A 22,122-nucleotide genomic window follows, 5' to 3' on the forward strand; every position below is an offset into this window, starting at 1 on the left:
AGCAGCAGATAATGCGCAACAGGTTGTGTATTAAATGCCGATGGTCAGGATTATGCGATTCTAATCTGTTGACACCACTAGTAGATAAATTATATTTTTATTTATTAAAGAAAATTCACCATATGGGGATCTCTACACCACCGCTATGCCCAGGAGGAGATGGGATAGTACTGTGTCATCTGCAACAAAGAGTTTAAAGTACAAATACTCTTTTTAAAAAAGCAAAATATACCTCCTGGATAAAATTCCTGTGAACAAAGACACGTCTTTCATTTCAAATATTTCTAATTACCTCAAATGGAATCCTTTTATTTTGCCCAGTTTCACTAAATGCATGTGCCAAGAGAAAGACATCGTCTACACCAACCCCAAGAGCAAGAAAAGGCAAAACCTGTGGGGAACAATGCAGACAGTCAACATTTAACAAACAACCTCAATCTCACACGCAAGCCTTGACAGTCAACTGTGCACCCTAGGTAACCCATCCCTTCAGCTTAATGCCACACATGATAGTATATATTTAAAAAAAAAATTATCTCTCAGACTTAAGACGCACCACGAAAAAATTGTGTGTGTGTGTGTGTGTGTGTGTATGTATGTAATATAATAGATACTTACATACACACAGAAAATCAAACTACAATGGGGGGGGGGGGGGGGTGGAGATGTATTAAGCCTTAAATAAATAAATAATAAAATGTAGAGTGAAGCCACCAATCCGCTCGAAACTGCCATTTTCAAACACAGCCTGTAAGAGAACAGTTAGTAGCTGTTTGGTTGGTGGTTTATCACTCTCCATTTTATCACTTTTTAAGCTGGTCCAATAATACCAATATGCTGTTTAGAGAGCACAAAAATATTTTTTTATACAGCAGTTTTACATTAATTAGTACATAATTGGAAACAAAAAGTCCAAACCAACCCAAAAAAAAAAAAAATATATGATTTACTTAATTACAATTAATGGAGGATAACTCCTCATGCACCCAATAGTGCTTCTTCAAACATAGGCTGCACGTAAGTTAATTAATACCTGAGTTGTTGCGGCATTAAAGGAAATTCCAATCAATGAGCACAGGCCCAATCCTGCAGCCACTGAAAGCGCAACCAGCAAAACTCCAGCCAGCCCCACTGCTCCCTGAGACTTGGCACAGTCCCACCTCAGCATGGTTAAACAGGCATAGGCAAGCTGCAAACAGAACATTTGGAAACAAAAGCACATTAGATCGCACCAGGTCACCCCAATCGCTTAGCCATTACATAATCAATCTTTAACATGCATGTTAACATACAAAGTGATGAGCATGCCTTTGTTTCTGTCTATTCTGTGTTCAACTCACCATTAGCAAGTATCCACTGGCAACCCTTATGACACTCACATCCGAGAAAGACTTGAGGATGTCATCCAGAGTAGTGGTGGTAAAGGGGAGAACTTTCTGGGTTGAGTTTTGAGCAACACTTTGATGTACAACCTATATAAAAAAAAAAAAAACTTGCATTGTGCTGAGGTAGGACAGAGGTACAGAATATGGTGATCTGTATCAGCAACTACTCATTCCAGATTTAAAAGCATTTTTTTTACAAAACAGTTCACCTAAAGAAAATAGTATTCAAACTTTACAGGGCTGCAGAATGGTAGAAAAATTCAGACTGGTTATATAGCCTCTATATACTGCTCTGCAGTGGTCTTCTAGACATTGCTGGGAAGGTGTCTTTGTTTTTAATTGGTTGGCTGATTCACAAAAGGTCACATGCAGCTTAGCAGAGGTCAGTGCCTGGGAAACAAAGGCCAAAAAAATGTCACATGACCTCACCAATGGGACTGCAGCTGTGAACAGATTCTTTGGCTCACTAATGTGTTCCAGACACCTTTCCTTACAAGTCACACTTACTTTTTATTTCAGGTCTCTTATCCCATGCCTGCATCCTATATTAGGAAATATCGCCCTGGCAAGGTACAACAACTCTAAGAAAATAACCTTGTGGGCCATTAAATAGTTGTTTAATTTAATGTTTAGCTGTCTTTAATGTGTGTATGTAACAGGTGAAATGAAAAGATTGTGATATTTGCTTAAAAAGAAATATATAAAAGCAAAACGGCACAACCAATTGTTGCAGAATCTAAAAAAAGTAAAAAAAACACCACTATATCTGATGCAGTTTCCCTGAAAAGACTGTGTACTAGAAAACATGCAAATCTGAAGCTGCACGTGATGCATGTGAGCTCGGACAACAATCACTGTAATTCGGGCATCTGCCCCAGTACTTTATCAGTGCTATAGGTTCCATGGGGTGGCAAATGCTTGTTGATCATAGTGTCTTATTTATATAATTTGGTTTACATATGGAAAGGAGCTTCTGCTTCCCTGTAAGTGTACAGTTCCCCTTTTCATAGCCATACCTTAACATAGTCCCGCTGCCAGGCCTCCAAGATGGCTGCTGCTTTGTCTTCATTCCAGTTTATTTTGGAAACCTCTTCATAACCCTTGAAGTGCTCATACATTTGTTTGGGAGTCATTAACTGAAACATAGTCTGCAAGGCCTGGGCACTGTAACACAAATGCATAAAAGAAATTATGTAATTTGTGCGACTTCAAAAAGGCAGAAATATACTTTATTAGCAAATCCAATAAATCTCAGGCACTGGGGCATTCCTCTAGAGTAAATGCTTTTTACAGAAATATATAATGATATTTTATGGAGCCTTAAGTCATGCCTTTCCCCCTTTTTAGGAAAAATAAAAAAGGTCAGCGATCACATATTAAAAACGAATGTATAGGATCTAGCGTACAATGACTACTACATTATTGTTTGATTTGGTGTGATTTGAGAGATGTACAGTACCTGCCTAAACTGGGGACACTGAAAGAAGTCTGGGGAGAACACTTATCTCTCCTACTATCAATCACAATCTATCCAGTAAATGGATTGTTCATGAAAACCATCACAAAAATACAGTGGCAGCTCATTAGGATTGCAATTGTTGGGTACACACCAGGGTTCACAAAAACGCGATATAGCTCAGTTTCACAAACTGAAGGGATCCCCGAGGACGTGCTGTGCTGCAGCTGAGCATGTGATGAGCCACCCGTGAGCCAATCACTGAAGCTACCGCCAGGACCCAATCATTGTGCAGTGGCCGCCTGGCAGACAATCACTAAATGGCTTGTTTTATAGGTCGCCACACCATGCCCGTTTGTATTACTTTAAAATCACATTGGATCTAGTTTAAATTGCACCCCGTGTAGGGAATCACATGCGATATGTACTTTACATATTGTAGTCTAGTACAAAACTTATATACAGTTTATAAAGTAACATTTGCATAGCACACATTGTATAGCTCAAATCACACCTAGAACACATCTCACCAGGGGGCAGATGTACTAATCTTGAAAAGTGAAAAAATGGAGAGTGATAAACCACCAGCCAATCAGCTCATAGCCTGTGACATGGTAGTTATGAACTGATTGGCTGGTGGTTTATCACTCTCCATTTTATCACTTTGTAAAACTTAGTGCATCTTGCCCCATGTGTGGGCACCATAAAGTTCCATACATACTGGGCGACTATGCCCAGCGTGTATGGACACCGATGATGACAATCATCGCTGTGGGGAAAGCCGCTCAGTGCATACACACTGAGCGGCTTCCCCCTGCCCGGCGCCGATGGAGGGAGGACGGCGTTGCATAGCGCATCGCTATGCAAAGCCGTCCTGAAAGGCGCTCATCTGCTGGTATAACCAGCAGATGAACGACTTTCCCGGCGATGATGCTGGAGCGCGCAGCAGCGCTCACCGCTCATCGCTGGGCCATACACATGGGGCGGCTTTGAGCTGAAAGTCGCTCAAACCTGCTGTTTTGAGCGACTTTGAGCTCAAAGTCACCCAGTGTGTATGGGGGCCTTAAGCAATGAGGGAATTAAATCGCATTCTATAATTTATAACACATGCGGCACCGCCAACTGAAAGATGTTGCATGCAACCTGTGGGACTGAGTAAATATGGGTACACATTAGCCGATCAGTGTGATTTATTAGTCCAATGCAGCAAATCATGCAAATATCGTCTAAGTGGTGATGTTGCCCAAAGCAACCAATCAGATTCGGTCTATTATTTTCTAGGATGCAATAGAGAAATCATAGACCAAATCTGATTGGTTGCTATGGGCAACATCACCACTTTTCATTTTTAGAAGCTCTAGTAAATAACCAATAAAATCACTAAGTAAACAGAAGACAGTGATTAAGCAGCTGAAGCAAAATTCCCCTCAGTGAAGTTTATGGTTTTTAAAAATATAAAATGGTTTCATTGCAAAATGAATAATGGCTGATAACAGCCGCAGTTTTGCTATTAAGGCATGCTAAAAAGGTGTCTGGGCATGCTGGTATATGTAGTTCCACAGCAGCTTGAAGACCACATTTTGAATACCCCTGGAGTGGAGACCATGTGCAGGTGCACTGATCTATAAAAAACATTTAGGACATTAAGCAAGAGCAAAGGTTTGAACCTCATGTAGGAGAAACTAGTTAGATGGGGGTGCTCAAATGATAGGTGCATTTGAAAAGTACATTTCAATTAGATCATGAAGTGTAGAAGACTTAATTAGGAGCAGTGTTTCCTGTTCTACCAAATAGCTAAATAATAGGATTTTTTTATGGTACTCAAAGGGGCTGGGAATTCAGAATAATTAGTGAGAGTGATTTAATTGTTTTTGCGTGCCCGATCACTTCTCCAGCTACACTGAAGAAGAGATATATATATATGGGTTTTTCCCCGCACACTATACTTCTAAGTAGATTGGGTTTAGACACTTTGGGGGGTATGCACTCCGACGGGGGAAATAGCGGCGGGCACCTATTCAATGCTGTCTTGGCCAACAGCATTGAAGAGGCAGATCGACAGAATCTAAAAGCTGTCGGGCTGTTTTGATGTTACCACCGTGTCACAATCACAGCTTCATCTCGACAACCCATGGCAGTTTACGCGGACACGGCCCATTTTCGCTGATCGCCAAGCGGGACATTGAATCCTGCGGCGGTGTGCTAGCAGGACGGATCGACAGTCGTGACCCAGGATTGCATACCCCCCCTTTGCATGTAAAGACTTGGTTAGTGAGGCCAAACAGCAGCTTGAGTACCCAAAACATGGTCTTTATGTTGATTTATGTTTGCAACCTAAGAACCATGCTATCACGCTCGTTGTCAGACACATTTGCCAGACAGCTACCATTGGGCACACTACATCATTGCAGTTCCACATTTCCAAGCATACTGTACTTGCTACAATATGAAAAGAACCTTTAGGATACACCAAATAATGTTAAATAAAGGCAGTGGTGATTAACACCATGCGCATTTACAGTAGAACCTACAATACAGCAGTAACAGCATATTGGATCTTCCATGGAAAGATTGAAAACGGGAAGGTGGGTTGGGGCTAGATGAACAAATAAGCTCAACTGAGCAAATACAAAGGCTCTGCGCTTTGGCATGTTCATTAAAGACTTTTAGAGCAATCAAGAGTGGGGGACTGCAGCAGGTTATAAGAAACGTGCCAGAACCATTACAAAGAGCTTTCAAAATGTGGTTAGATCAGACTGCTGAGTGGTTTTAAAAGTTAATAATAAAATTTTACTTTTCACTTTGCAATAAAATCTAGCTAGTCGGTGAGTCTGAGGAACAATCGTGTTATAGTTTTGAATATACATTCATATAGATATAGAGAGCACAAAATAATATGCTGGTGTTCTATAAATTGTCTGAATCTGGGCAAACGTTCCAACAGTTATGCCCATTTGTGTTCTTTAAGGTAAGGTAAGGTAAGATATGTAGCCAGTGACCTAATTCAAGGAAAAATCAATAACATTCAAAATTGTATACACACACACAAACACACACACACACACACACACACACACACACACACTCACCTGACAAGTTTTCCACTAGTATTCTTAACAGTGCCACCAATGATAAGCTCCTCCTGCCAGTGCATATACTTCCTTGAAAGACCATAGCATCCTCCACTTAACACAAGAGCAACATCTAGAGGCTAAAAGCAAAATTTGTATTAAACAATATCGGTTGATATATACAGGATTTTAAAATGTTAATTATTATTTAGAATGAGTTTACCTTATCTGAAATGCTTGGGACCATAATCATTTTGTATATCTGATTTTTACATATTTAAGAATATTTCCATACCATCATGAGATCATTTGGGTAGATGACCATCTAATCAACCCCCTATGGAGGTGCGAGCACTTTTATGCAAATTCAGTCTGCCGTAAAGTGCGCCCGGTGCCGTGATGATTCAAAAGTACAAAAGCATTTATGTTTAATATAGACCTTATACATAGCCTGAAGGTCATTTTATACATTTTTTATAATGTTGTGTATGAAACAAGAATTACTTACACTGAACCATCAAATATGATGTCCCTATCTCAGTCGTGTAAAAAAAAAAAATTTGTAGTATTTCAGAATTTTGGACATGGGAAACTCAACCTGCAGTAAAACATTTGCTTAGCTATTACGCCACAGTTGCTAATAGGATTATTTTTCAACTGTTATTCATTCAGTACTAGTAACATTAAAAAAAAAAAAAAAGTAGTTTCTGCTATGGCCTAGCACAGTGGTTCCCAACCCTGGTCCTCAAGTACCCCCAACAGTGCATGTTTTGCAGGTCTCCACACAGAATCACAAGTGCTATAATTAGCTCCACATGTGGATCTTTTCAAATGTGCCTGAATAATGAGTGCACCTGCCGGGTGACCTGGAAAACGTGCACTGTTGGGGGTACTTGAGGACCAGGGTTGGGAACCATTGGCCTAGCATATTGCAAAGAGCCGCTTTGTGGTTTAACCCTTTCAGGTCCAACATCTAGTCAGGCTCAACAGTCCTAGCACTAATAGCAGATCCAATGGTGAGCCACTTTAAAATAAGAACATTAACATCATTCAACATTCAATGTAGACCATTTTTGAATTAGCCGTGTTGTATCTAATCCCAGTAGGTTAATGTGTTTACCGATCGATAGCGTGGAGTTTTTCCAAGTTATACATCTGAAATGAATGGCTTCACCTCATTTCCTTCATTTCTGGAAGCGGTTTTGCACAATCGGATGCATGATGGATTCCTCCATATCAGCGCATTTATCCCAGGATGACAGCAGTGTACGGAGAGCAGTGTCTCGCATGGTGCACCATTTGAGAATGAGATCCTCCACAGCCAAAGTCGTGGCAGGGTTGGTGACAACATACACCTGTCTGGGCCGCGGTCCTTGATTCTTTTGCGTCCTGCATCTCAATGCTGACAGCACTGGAATGGTGCACTGCGCAAGACATTGCTCTCCGTACACCGCCTTCATCCTGCGACCAATTTCTAAAGCATACTCCCCTTTTGCGCAAAGAAATTGGATAACAGCTCTTTGCGCTGATCTGGAGTAATCCATCACGCATCCGACCATGCAAAACAACTTTCCAGAATTGAAGAAACTGAGGCAAAGCCACTTACTACACATGCGCAACTGAGAAAAACCCATGCCATCTATTGGAAAACACATTAACCCACTGGGATTAGATACAGCAAAAGTCTCCTTTTCATTTATAGTAAGTTTTGTAGGGAGATGGCCCTCAAACTTTTTTCAGAAGAATATGGCATAGAAACAACTATAAAGCAGTTTTCCTATCAGAAAAGATAAAATAACCATATTAACCACAATTTGGATAGTAGACAATATAAGAACTTACATTGGTTGCATTTTTATTAGGTGCTGTAGGCGGACAATCGGAATCTAATGGGTTGAGGCAAGGGCGGTCCATATACCCATGGCCAACTGCAGCTTTAGTTAACATTTCCTCCCAACTTTCAACGTGGAAATGGTCTCTCTTCAGCTCTTCCAACAATTCCATGGGGTCAAAGTTTTTCCATTGCAAAGGGGGTTTCCCTCTAGAAAGAGATCAGTATGAGCCAAAGATGACAACAACGTCTGTGCTCTAGTTTAGCTGCTCAAACAAGACAGAGTGGGTGGTAAAGATCACAAATAGTGGTCAATATCTATGAGAAAGTGATACAGAAAAAGGACACAGAGGTCTAGAGTACACTTTGTACGTAGAGCTGAACAAACTAGGGAGCCTCATGGCTTGGCAATCTCTTCCTGGACAGTGGCCGATGTTGCTGCTCCAGAATTGGCACATTTCAGGCTTCAGCCAGGCAGATAACAAAAGCTTTGTGGCAGCCTCATTTTCTCGTCTATGCCAAACTGTATTTGCCCAACCAAGCTTAAGTCATTATTTTAAATCTTCCAAGTAGAAAACCAAAAAAAAATGCTCCATCCAGAACTGTACATTGTAGGTTAGAGGATGGCCATTGCAAATTGCTTATTTCCAGAGACAAGCAAACCAGGACATGAACAATTACTCAGACACGAACTCTTGCATAATTACCCAAAAATGCCTACACATGCCAAATACACAAAACAATTAACTCTTTGTTGCACGGAGACTATGAAATATAAAAGTTGCTCAACTGTAAAAATTCCAAGATGAGAACTTAAATGCAGTTTGTTTGTTTCAGTAAACAAATGAAATAAAGAGTAACTCTGTTGTGCGTGCCCTGAATGCTTTCGGCTTTACAAGCACGTTTCCAAGCACACAGTTTGAGACGTTCCCATGAAAAGACAACTTAAAAAAAAAAAAAGAAGTCCTGCACCCAACACCCACGCTAGCTTTTATATTTCTTTTCTAGTAAAATTTATAAAAAGAAAAAGATTAAAAAAATAAGACACATTGCTCCTCTACATATTTATGACAAGAGTAGTAAGCTTACGGTAAATAGGCCAGTCCAGACTGAAGTTTTGCTCCTTCCCAAAAGCAGTCCAACGGTGTGATAATTAAACAAGGATATAGCGATTCTATGATCTGTGCAATAAAATGAAACCATCATTAGGAGCATCAATTTTCAACGTGGTCCAAATGATAACTCTATATCTTATTCCTGAAAATGTCTAAACTGTCTTCCGATATGGTAATTAGTGGAAGTACAACAGGGTAAGGCTAATGCTGCCCATACATATGTGAGATATCGCATGCAATCCTTCGATTTCGACCACATCTGGCAGAGAAATCTAACGATTGTATGCACAAAATGTGTACCATTCGAAGCGATGCGCGGCCACGCCGCTCAAATGTCGCGTCTCACGGTGTTATGTACTGCACATAATATTTCTCGAATTGTACGTGCGGTCGAATGCCGTATTGTGCACATGCGATTTTTCTAAATGGCGACGTGCGATGCCAGGCAGAACAAAGCAGTGCACGGTAGTTAGCAATGTGTAAGGAGCAGCAGGTATAAATCAAACCTCTCTAGTCACAAAGCAAATAGGAGTGCACAGAGTTAAAGTGGCTGCTTGTTTATATATCCCCCAAATAGGCCAGCCCTCTATTTAAAAATTTCTCAAGATCTGTTCGATAATCTGGTGTGTTTTTTAAAGCATTCAACGCGATCGCATTCGACCATGCGATCCCGCCAAACTTTTTATCACACAGTACATTCGATAAATCGCATGATCGAATGCAAAATCTAATGCACTGAAATGTTTTTTTCATGTGATTTATCGAATGGTGAGCTTCAAGGGAAATCTAACCCAAGATCGAATCTAATGTAATCGCACATATGTATGGGCAGCATAACAAGATACAGTACACAGCGGTACCTAAACCTTCCATGGTACTATATTACCCAGACAAGAAAACTAAATGGAGTTAGGACAGATATATCCCTATTCAGATGTTCCTGTTAACCACTATCTAGTCACACATATTCAAAGAAGAGTAAGTTTACTTAAAATATCTTATTTTCATACATTTACCTGGTTCATATACCCAGCTTCAGTAATAAGTTCTCCGGATTTAAAGCATAAATTTTCTAGTTTCCAAGGCCTATTAAAACAAATATAAAAAAAGGACAATTTAATCCTTAATAAAACAAAGCTCTGTTTTCTCACAACTGAAGTCAATCTAGTATGCATCCCTTTAATGCCACAAAAACTGTACACTACTATAACTTTAATCATCAGTGTTCTGGATCTACTGACTTATAATAAAACAAATACAGGTCGAGTATCCCGTATCCGAATATCCGTTATCCGAATTATTCCGAAATACGGACATTCTAGAAAGTGAAAAAAAAAATTTTTTTTGCTAAAAACTCACTGGGGACATATGTAACAGCATCACTGGGGACATGATATGTAACTGGCACTATATATGTGCAAGACAATGATTGCTTGGCATTCAAATTCAGTGCTGAGATAGTACACACATTTTGTTTCACGTTTTGAAACCTTGTTTTTTGAACAATTAAAATATGTTTGTGTGTATTTTATGTGGTAATAAAATATATTTGTGTGTATATTATGTGTTTATACAGCATAAATGCAAGATACTTCAAAATACATCATTGAAATATTAAAATATTCCGAAATACGGAATAATCCGTTATCCAAAATTCTCCTGGTCCCGAGCATTTTGGATACGGGATACTCAACCTGTAGTTGCAATAGATTTATATGAAAAAATGTGAAATAAAATAATTTGCATAAGCAATGTGGGGCTCCTAACTAATCGGTATTACAGCTAATTAACACATAGCTTTGTCATAAAGACAGATTAGTGTTCAATACATTACGTAGAATTATACTGCTTTCACAGAAATGGGTAATGACACGGTATTCTTAAATGGGACTTTAAAACGGGTCTGAGCCTTGAGACCTTTCACATTGCAGGTGAAAACCGTTTTAAAAATCATTTAATACCATTCAAACATTCAACCCATTTAACCCCCAAGGGACACGTTTCAAGCCATTGAAATAGAGCCATTCACACTGCCTAAAAAACGGCTTTAAAACGTGTAGGACTCTGCTTTTTAACCGTGTTGAAATACCTGTTGACTTTAACCGGTAAATCAACTCTGGCACTTTCACATTGCAGCCTTAAACGTTTTTAAATGGGGAAAAAACGGCAATATACCGTTTTAAAAGTGCGATGTGAAAGGGGTATCAGAGAGCAGAGGAGCATGCAGTTTCTGTGTGGCTGTAAATACTCATGGATTCCCAAGTTCAAAACTACTATATGCAAATGCCAATGTAAACATTGCTATAATGCAAACTCTGTGATGCCCACTTTGGTTAGCTGAGCATTGCTTAGGTGTGCTGGTGGATCTAACCTCCCCATCATCAGCAGAGTGCAACATGACCCAGAAACCCCCAGGATCACAAGCGAATTTTCTTGCAGGTGCATACGCTACTGCAAACATTGGTTGTGCAAGCACAATAAAGGTTTGCTAGACTTTTGGCACATGCACAAGCCATAGTCTTCAAGCACCTGCTGTCATTGAGCCCGATTCGTATTTGTAGGTACCCCTGATGGTTTATGTACAACGCTGATGTTTATAGGTCGGTGCATCTGTGGGATCTATACTATGTATGTGCCGTTCTCTGTCATGGCACTTACAGTCACTGGAAAGTTCAACATGCTTTTTACTGACTGCGAGTACCGATTCACCTCCATTCATTTAGAAGACGGTACTTACAAAAGTTGTCCCTCCATAAATATAGCACATGGTGGTCTTAGTAAATAAAGCTTAACTCCTCTTATCCACTCTCTAATGCCCAACATAGCCTTCAGTATATGTTCTTACTTACAAGTTATACCATAGCCCCAGATCTCCCAGCCTTACATACTCTACATCTGTACCTCACTTCCAATATTGTAGGAATAAATTGCGTGCTGATGGTTCACCTCACCACTTGTACACTAATCTTCACTAAAACTTTAAAACTTGTACATATTCTGCCCAGGCCTTTAACAATCTCCTCTCCACTCTGGACACAAATTGTACAAGCATTGCAAGTAAAATCAAATTTACATAGGTGAAAGGTTCTAGAACATTCAGTTGCGTCATCACTTTGACATTTGGCATTTAACTAAACTCCACATGAAATTCTACCCTCCCATTTTATTCTCCAGTTGTGAGTAGGAAATTTGAGTACCCAGGAAAATGTAAACACGTTAAAGATAATTTATGTTGTTAACACAATAAATCATTTCAGAAACATTGCAGTACATTGTATAGAGAACATCTGAAAATTTGACATTTACTTGTTGTACATGTGGACTTGCACCTTGGTGGCTTCAAGTGCTGAGTGAAGGTGTTGTTTTAGAGCTTTAGTTGTTAAGACATTAGCACCATTCTCTAGTGGAGTCTGGATCATGAGCTGTGGATTGAACATGGCTTCCTCCCCGATCTTCTGGCGGGTGTAATTTAATTCACGGCTTACTCGTCCACCAACTGCAAGCAAAGTGAAATTACAAATAATTTTCTGCACATCAAAGATAAGCTGGTGATATACAACAGTGCTAGATTTCGGGGGGGGGGGGGGGGGGGGGGGGTAGTCAATCCGGTGTCACGACTTTCGGGCTGACAGCCGTGACCCGGTCCCATTCTCGGCCGGCTCGATGTCAGCTCGGCAGACAGGAATCCATGTCCTGACTGTCGAGCGCCGAAAATGGGGCGTGACTGCGAGATGCGGGCGGAAGCTCAACAATTACCAGCTGTTCCCAGCAGAACTGGCTCCAACGGCTTGTAGAGTCGGGCACATTCTGCCTAGATCCCTGTTCAATGCGGTCGGGGAAGACAGCATTGAATAGGGCCCTGCCGCTATTTCTCCCGTCGGAAATAGCGGCGGGAGATTGAATACACCCCTCAATTTATTGGTAATCTACTATTTTCAAAATGCTATGCCAGCCAAGAATGAGTCAAAAGCCAAAGCCACCTACTCTTGTTCTCGAATTCACAGGAAAATTTTGGCAAGAAACCAGATCAGGGAAATAATCAAATCACAAATAACCTTCATTTTGCTTGAAGTTTACTTTTACCCCTGTTCCAATACAGGGCTTCCATATGGAGAAACTAAATCAAGGAGGCTTTCCTTGCAGAGCAGACTGAACATTTTTTGTACAATTTCTTGCACTTGTATAAACAGTCTGGCCCTATAGCACATTTCACGATCAATGGCTTTAATGTACATACATCCGCACGGGGAAAAAAATTGGCAAAGCTAAAGCAATTTTCCTTTACACCAATGTTTCAAAAGTAGCAGTCCCTCCTAATAAATTGTTTAAATGTATACTTTTAAACAGTGATAGCTTGCAGATACTTTGATTACAGCAGTATTTGTAGATGTACATTACAATAGGTACATTAACAATAGGTTATAGTAAAAGGCATGTCATTGATAGGTCATCCTTTTAAAAGCTTTGTAATAAACACATATTCTAGAACAGTTAAAAGTAAGGGTTAACCCCTTCAGTGATGTTTGTTTTCTGGGACATACTATAGCACACCTCCCAGGGTATTTTTTTTTTGCCCCATAAATACTCATCACTGCTGTTGCTGCTCTGTTGATGTTCTCATTCTCCTGCTCCTGGCTCCAACTGTGAGGTGAAGGGCTGAGGAAAGGGTGCTCGGTGGAAGGGAGAACGAGAACGATGAGCGGGGTGGGAAAGTTGCGGCCATACCGGTGGTGCACCACTGGCGCACATCTAGGAGTCAGAGGCATGCACAGAAATTTTCCAGGGTAGCACCAGCAGTGCATCCCGAAAAATGTACTGGCATTACCACTATAGGGGGTTACTGGACTATTCATCATGTATTTAAACAGTATGTTTTTCTTCCTATAATGTACAGAGATACTGTATAAGATCAGTACACCATTAATATTAGTGGTTCCCAAGCGGTGTGCCTCGGCTTGGTGGTCTAGGACCAATTTCAAATATTTCTGGTCTATGTAATAGACAAAAACAGTGCTGGTGGCTGTCAATCACAAACTATATGGACAAACAGAAGCAAATACTGTCCCTCACCATACAATACCCCGTTCTCACTGCTGCAAAACCCTGGGATTTTGCCAGGGCAAGCAGCAATTTCCTGTATCATGTCTCAGTGTGAACGGCTGGGAGCTCCCATTGTAATGCCCTGGGTATTGCACACAGGTTTTTTGCAGGGTTATTCCTGGGAATAACACGGGTGTCCATCAGTGTGTACAGGCGCGACCCGTGTTTTTCCACAGGACTTGAAAAAGCAAGCTGATTGGGGAATGAGATCAGGTGACATGTGACATCCATTTAATACTTCAGAGAGAAGAGGAGACATGGCACACTGGAGGGATGAGGAGGTGCTGGCTGTGAGAGGGGAGAAATAAAGAAGCAAGGGACTGGCACTATGTCAAATATACTGTCTGCCCCTGGCATCCATAAAACCCATCAACAGGTTGTGAATGAACTTAAAGCAGTACTGCAAGGTGCATGATCTCAACCGGAGGAAGAGTGATTGTGCCCGTATGGACAATCAAAGCTGCTCTTAGATTCCTCACACTTGTTGGCAGGGCAGACCAGAGAACCAGTGTGAATGGGGCAGACCTGGGTCCAAGGTACAGTGTGAAGGGGGTCTGTGAGCGGAGATGATCTGTGCCCCGGCAACAATCCAGGATTTTGCAGGGGTGGCAGTGAGAACATGGTATAACTGACTAACTGGAAACAACCTTTCTAAACATGCGGTTTTGGTAAAACAGGAAATTGTAAACCTAACTCTTGGTTCTGGTCTCTATATAGTAGGAAACATTGCCTTCACACTTAAAAGGTGGTGACCTAATACATTTGAAAAGATTGATCAAGTCCAGGTTCTACATAAGTTTATGTATTCACACTATGCACAAATAGCTTATTGCTGAAGATTTAACAGGCTTTCGTGCAGAGGCTCATTAGCGCTGCAGACTGGAGTCCACACGATCATCCATGAGGACTACAGTTTGACCCCTATGGTCCCATGGGTGCCGGACAGTTTCCCGACACTCGGGGTCCCGGCGGCCACCAGCTATTCTCCCATGTGGGGTCACCATGACCCCCATAGAAGGAGAATAGAATAGGTGGCGAGCTTATCGAGCCAACATGCCGGCAGTATAGCGAGCGAGCCCGCAAGGGGCTTTGCTGCGCTCGCTCCGCTGTCTGAGTCTGGCCAGTCTGGATCCCGACGTCGGGCTAATGACTGTCAGGATCCCGACTGTCAGGACCATATAACCACACCCAGTCCCATTTGGTTTAAACTATGCTTAGAAGGTATCATCCACTTTATACTCATGGTATAGTAGCGAGGGAGACCGGCAGGGGTTTTTTTTGGGGGGGAAGGAGGGGTGGCAGCGACCGGCAGGGAGCTCTGCGCACGCGTCCCCTTAGCGGTTGGCGATCCGTCCAACAGACCCCCGCTCAAATGAGCCCGGCTCCATCTATACCATTGTTATTATCCTTTGTAATTGGACGCTGCAGATCCCTTGTGGTGCCATATAAATAGAGTATATAAATGAGTAAGCCAAAAAGTGACGTACAGTTGAATACAGTAGAGGACAAGTACAGGGTACATAAATATAGAGACACGACACTGCAATAAGTATCAGTGTGGCAGAAAACCATAGCATTTAGTGCCATCAAAGATGGTTTAAATAAGCACATTCAGGAAGAGGGCCCTACTTGTGACAACTTCAAATAAATGCTGATACCCCAAGGTGCCATAATTCAGGAAAATTTGGGAACCACTGGCCTAGCAGCACTCGGTAGAAAGCAAAATCAGAAGAATAAAAAAATAAAAAATGAATAAGTTTTCGGGCCCATGGCAACCATAGATGGCAAGGAAGCTATCTGGGTCTCTGCCATCAATGGTAAAAGTATTCCATGTCAACCACAGATAGTTTGGAATCATCCAAGGTTGATGAACAGTTTTCACTATGTTCGTTGTCCTCAAAAGGCATTTGCATCATCTAGTCCAAACCCAGAAATATAGAACTGTAATGATTCATTTTCCAGGGTACAGGGATATACCTGCTGAAACCATTTCATAGGACATGCAGAAAAATCAGTTCTTAGTCAATATGCTATAATCATAGTTAATTGGGACATTTTCAGAAGATATGTAATGAATTCCTAAAATGTTTTGCAGAAAATATGCACGTTTTAGTATATAGAATACTCAAAACCACATACAAGAAAGTGATAAAAACCTAACAATTAGAAAAGCCTTGGGGCGCCCAGAGCAATTCAATTGTTGCTCTGCTTATTGAGCAAAATTACTTTTTAAGCAGCCAAATAGCAGACTAATCCCATCTAAAGTCCTGGTTATTGCACAAAAACTCTTGTATGGGTGCCTAAACCAGATTTTTTTCACATTTCTTCTCTCCAGCTGAGAAGGCAATGATACCGAAATGTCCCTACTGCGGCTAATGGGCTTCCAAACTGAGTGACCATTTTGTGCCCCCTAGTGGTAGCCTAAGGAAAACAATTGAATTACCCCCAAAATGTTCATAAATTCTTGGCATAAGAGAATCAATTAGGATGAATATCCATATCATAACTATGGAGTCATATTATATAGCAGACTAGGCTGTGAGAATACACCCATTTTTACTATTATAACCAGTGGCAAGACAAGGCTGAAGTCAAGGACCTCCTGCTATAAAGGTCAATATTTAATTTAATATAGAGCAAACATATTGCACATTGCTTTACAGAGATCGCCACACTGTTTGGATCATGGTGGTAATGCTGTGAGGAACCATTACACCAACAATCATGTGCGCACTCTGCTCACAAGCAATGCAACCCTCAACATTTCTGCACAAGATTAGTCTCATGTAAGTTTAGCTTGCAACTCTTATCTGGTGTCCAGACAGCATGTGGCTATGATCCTGGGATTAATGTCGGTGACATAATAGTGACAACACCCAGCATTACCAATGCAGGCCAAAAAAAAAAGTATACCTTTAACGCGAAACAAAACTGAAAAAAGCCAGTGCCCACATACCTGACTCAGGCGGGGAGTAAGCAATCAGTTTATATATTTGTTACATAGACTGCAGCTCCATGAGGATAAATTATTAATAATAACCAAAGTCACATTCAAGTCCTCACTCCAGACACAGTTCACAGTGTTCATTCTAGAACCCGCCACCTTTGAAAACCCATGCAGTTCCTTTTCCCTGTCTAGGGTGCCGCTGTCTGCTGTAGTGCTTCTAGCATAGTATGGTCTGTATATCAGCACTGATATGCAAAGCAGACATGTGCTAGAAACACCACAGCAGACAGTGACACCCCAGGCAGGGAAGACCAACTGCATGGTTTTTCAAAGATGGCAGGTGCTAGAATAAACACTACAGTTAAGAAGATGGATATCAAAATGACCATTTTGCAACTTTAGTAGTGCCCCTTTCATTAAATACACCATGAGAGTGATGAGACAAACTTGCCTGTATTACATGGCTGTAATGCAGGTGCATCATCGTTGTCACTACGTTACGCAAAGTGCTCCTAGAAATGAGCTTCTATTCCAAAGTACAACCTTGGAAGTGCAAAAAGGATACCACTCATAAAATATTTTTGTCAAGTAGAAAATTGCTGTGCTCCCTTGTCAAACAGTGAGGAATGGCCTTACTAATGCCCCATCTCCACCCAGTCGATTCATTTCAATAGGTTTGTTGTGATTAAGGAAACTCTGCTTTGCAAGACTAGGTAATACCCCCTTTTCCACTAGGAAATTCTACCCGTGTTTTTGCTCGGGGACACGCACCGACACAGGTTTTTTTGTTAATGTGAACGGGTCCTTCTTCCAAAACACGTGTAGAGAGACCAGGGAATTCTACCCTGGTATCTACCAGGGTAAAACACGGCAATGACACGTGTCTGTGCGCAGTGTAAGGTTTTATATCCGGGTAACGCTCTGAGGCTGTTTATTGGTTCTTCAGTTGGTAGGTAGCAGAGTGTTATAAGCTGCATCAAGCTGTCCATGGCAGAATAGTACAGCAAAAAACTGCAAAATGTCTGCAACTCCCGCATAGACACAGCTACTCCATCAGACTCCATTGCTGCAATGCTGTAAGAAGTCCCCACCCACCACTCCCCTTTGTGACTTCAATCTGGTTTGGACTGGAAAAAAAGCTATGTCTTGTGTCCATTCTTGGTTTTTCTCAAAGCTTACCCGGGTTTATTGTAAATGGCTCCGACACGGGTATAACACGATTCTATGTGCTGTGTAAACAGTGTTTTAACCCGTGTCTTACACGGGTATGATCAGTGTTCAAAAACCAGTGTTTAACACGGGTTTCAGATGGAAAAGGGGTACGAGTCTCCTTTATGGCTAGCCAATCCGGTCTTTAAAGATCTACCAACAGTCCACGTTTTGCAAGTCACCTAGCTGGTGCACAGCTGTAGTCATTACTAACTGTCACATCACCCATATCACCTAGCTGGTGCACAGCTGTAGTCATTACCGTCACATTTTCAAACATGCTGCATCATTCCTACTATAGATCCACAGGTTGCCTGTAAAATAAGAACTGTTGGTAGATCTGGGGGACAGGTTTGGCCACCCCTGGTCTTCTATATAGCTTGCTTTATAGGTGCTATGTCACAGCAACGCCACCTGGCATTCTTGCAGGTAAGGATATTAACACTGTATGGATTGTAATAAAACCAACAAAAAACACTACAAATAAGTGGTTACCTGGGACCACTGGGAGCCAGAGCTTCCAGTGATCAGATGAAAATAAAACCACACACACACACACTTCCAATACGCGGTGCTGAATAAATGGGCCTATTTGTCAAGGGGGGGGGATCCTAAATATCTTTTATTACACAACATTTTTTGGTTTGAATTTATATATCAAATGTGAGTGACGCTGGCATATTTTTGTGGATATTTTGCACATCTCTCACATAGATGTTGGCTCTTAAACAGTTAAGGGAGAAAAGGTATGCCCTTAACAAAAATCCAACAATTTATTAGCACCTACTGATTGTAGCAAAAATTACATTTTCATAGAGCACAAAATGTGCCTTTAAGAAAAAAGTAAACAAAATGAATCACATTTCAAACAGAGGGGGTGGTCTGTGTGTTTAAAGTACAGCAAGCAGATCCACAAAAGCAGAGGAGCGGGAAAATACAGGTCTCCCTATTCTTTGGGATTCCTCACCAGCTGCTTGTTATGCCATCTGCTACCTAAAAGGTTTCCTATTGAAAATCCTTGCAGTGAAGCAGAACTGCTCTCACTGTCAGAGACAATCAGGTCAGGTCAGCACTCCCCCAGCATGATACTGCTGCCTGTCATGGCCCTCCCCAACTTCATATTTCTTTACATGCCCACCAGTTCCACACACAACACTGGAGCTGTCATGTGGCCTATTTTTCACTGGATACTTAAATGGTTCATTCAGAAATCTCAACAGACAGCGCTGCAAACAAGGAGCTCACTGTCATCTCCTCTTAGCAGCCACACACACACACACAATAATTGTATCATGCTTAGTGGCAATTTGGTAAAAATTGATTAGCCATATACAAATGTAACATGAAACCAAGACTGCAGTTTATTTATATAGAAATGGTTGTGCAGTTTACAAAATAATAATTAAAAAAGGTGAAAAGTTTTAGAACAGGTGTTACAAATGTATTATTGTATGGAAGAAAAAAAAAAAAAAAAAAAGGTATTAAATTCTACAGTGAAAACAATATCCCCCTTTCTTGAAGCCATTGCATAATGTTAGCCCCAAGTCTCTTGCCTTGCCTTGGGTACTGCTGACATCACGTCATGGCTCTGAACACTTCTCATTGTGCACCACGTTTTCCTTTCATTGGCTTCCTACTTGAGGCCACATGGGGCAAAGCACAAAAGAAGCCCCCAGCTTCACACTGGCTCCCCAGCATCACATGCACTGATTTATACCCAACCCTGCTCCCTCTCTGCATCTGTGCAGAGAGAAACACAGCACTGGGGGCCACTTTCATGATTTTTGTTGCGATCAGGATTAGCTGGATTAGGACTTGATTCATAAGGACCCCCTGCGGCCTTGAGGAAGTTTCATCACAAGGTCAGCGTGGTGTGAACTATAGTCTGTCAACGCCACTACTACTTGCAAAAAGAGAGACCCTGACATGAATATACAGTTACTGGCCAACAAAGAAATGTGACTTCTCTACCGTCCAACATGCCCTCTATTAAATATAGATGTGTAAACATGTGAGCACACACACCTAAATGGTACTTTTCAATGTAGAGTGTTGGTGTTTAGCGGAACCTAGGGAATAAGTATACCAACTTATACACAAACCCCACAGGGAGAGTTTACATTTAGCTAGACAGCGACAGAATGATGTTATTCTGTCCCATTAACTGGCTACATCTTGCTGGTCACGCACATAGGCGGCCCATACTATAATCATTATACCCGGCTTCCCCAGCTAATGCCAGACATAGGATACATGCTATAACCATGGTGCAGTGCAGTAGAACAGAATACAATATTCCCCCTGTTGCTTGCTCAATCAGAGCCTTATCTGCCAGGGTTTCTGCTTTTTCTATTCTGTAGTTGCATTCACCAACAAGAGAAAAGGGTGTAGGCAAAGGGGGCTTTGACCTGCAGCGGTAACACAATACTTTCGCACAACCCTGTCGACCCCTGACATAAATTTTACACCGCAGCTGGCATTTACACATTTAACATTACCATATGTATAGCCTACTCTGTGCTAATTATGCTAATCACCTGTCTAACTCTCTGCTGCGAAAAATGGTTGTATTTAGCAGTCCACTGCCTACCAATGCAGCTTACTGTGTGGCTGAAATGTACATTCAGGCGGCCTTGAATGGCAAGATTTTTCCACGTTGCTGGCTTCATTCAGGCCACAGAAAAATGCATTCAAGTCAACTGGTTTCAGTCCGCAACAAAAGTTACGATAGAAAAGTGAGTGTGTTCGTGCTCTAACACTCAAGTCTGCTTGCAAGCAAAATGATAAATCAATTGGTGTGGGAAACAAAAGGAGAGAGGGGCATTTCTTCACCAGCCCTGTGAAACTGTTGCACATGACATTGTGTGTTTAGTGTGCATTACACAAGCCATACAGCATCTTCCACCAAAATATTTACAGGTCTTGCTTGTAAATAAGCAAAATTAATTAATCTGCTGTCACTAGAATTGGCTGTAATAATGAACCCCGATCATAACAGGTTGGCATCAATGTTATTATGTTACCAGGTCAATGTATTACAAGAGGTAGAGAGTTAGTCGCTAGCCGCACACAAGTTAATTGACAGGAAGCCAGCGTTTGTGGGTGTAACCCAGCCTTTTGCGGGGAGTGTCGGGAAAGAAAAAGCAGGCGTGCCTATGTGTTTTCAGGGAGGATGTCTGCCCCCATCAGCCGGTTTCTATCTCAGACACCAGGAGTAGGTCCTAGGTTACGCACAGACTGCATACAGTGGAGACATCCCTCGATAGTGAGTGGGTTGCAAATGAATATGCAGCTAAATTGCTGGTTTGTGATATTTTCCTAAGCCATTCGCAGTCTTGAACAGGGCAAGATTTCACTCTGTTGAGGGGGGGGGGGGGGGCTACCTGAGCGCTGATTGTTAGCAGAGAAGCAATATCAGGTCTAACTAACCCCCATTACACATATATACACATACACTTGTGCGGTTGATATACCTAGTCACTAAAGGTGGTATAGAGACAAAACCCATATGCCATGCTTGCTCACTACAACTTTCTCAGTGTTTCTATTGGGTCACACACACATTATAAGGTCTGGGAAAGGAATCCACATGTGTGCACAGAGCCTTCTAACGTTTCCACAGGGACTCGCTGCAAAGGACACTGTGGTGACGACACACATTACTGGGTGGTTATGGTATAAAGGACCGACAATCAATAGGTGGATACCAAAAAGGTCAACATCGACAAAAGGTGGACACAAGCAAAAGGTCAACACATGAAAAGGTTGACATGAGTGTTTCATGTTTTTTTGTGTCATATTGTAGATTTTGTCACGTGGACTCCATATTAGGGTACGGCTAAGCTCGCCATGCTTTCGGTACTTTACAGTACCCAACCAGAGTCCACGTGGTTGATAGAGTATGACAAATAAAAAAACCAACAAAAAAAAATGCATATTGACATTTTCGTGCGTCGACCATTGCCATGTCGAGGTTTTTTATTGTGTCGACCTTTTGTCTATGTTAAC

General features: G+C 41.5%; 1 protein-coding gene across 3 annotated transcripts in view; it reads right to left on the reverse strand.

Annotated features, from left to right (window-relative positions):
• PTCH1 (patched 1) overlaps window positions 1-22,122 on the reverse strand; it is an 83,606-nt gene that overhangs the window by 32,801 nt on the left and 28,683 nt on the right. For 2 of the 3 annotated variants that reach the window (XM_083186868.1, XM_083186859.1), the window contains exons 3-11: window positions 12,165-12,354; window positions 9,875-9,944; window positions 8,833-8,924; window positions 7,755-7,953; window positions 5,931-6,052; window positions 2,402-2,549; window positions 1,341-1,472; window positions 1,034-1,189; window positions 293-391 (exon numbers count right to left, since the gene is read on the reverse strand). In XM_083186868.1, coding sequence (XP_083042994.1) covers window positions 293-391; window positions 1,034-1,189; window positions 1,341-1,472; window positions 2,402-2,549; window positions 5,931-6,052; window positions 7,755-7,953; window positions 8,833-8,924; window positions 9,875-9,944; window positions 12,165-12,354 — 1,208 coding nt within the window. Of the gene's footprint in view, window positions 1-292; window positions 392-1,033; window positions 1,190-1,340; window positions 1,473-2,401; window positions 2,550-5,930; window positions 6,053-7,754; window positions 7,954-8,832; window positions 8,925-9,874; window positions 9,945-12,164; window positions 12,355-22,122 lie in introns of those variants that run through there. The other variant, XM_083186877.1, reaches the window with a different exon arrangement.

The sequence above is a fragment of the Crinia signifera genome, chromosome 1 (genome assembly GCF_055691185.1).
Source record: "Crinia signifera chromosome 1, ASM5569118v1, whole genome shotgun sequence".
Classification (NCBI taxonomy): domain Eukaryota; kingdom Metazoa; phylum Chordata; class Amphibia; order Anura; family Myobatrachidae; genus Crinia; species Crinia signifera.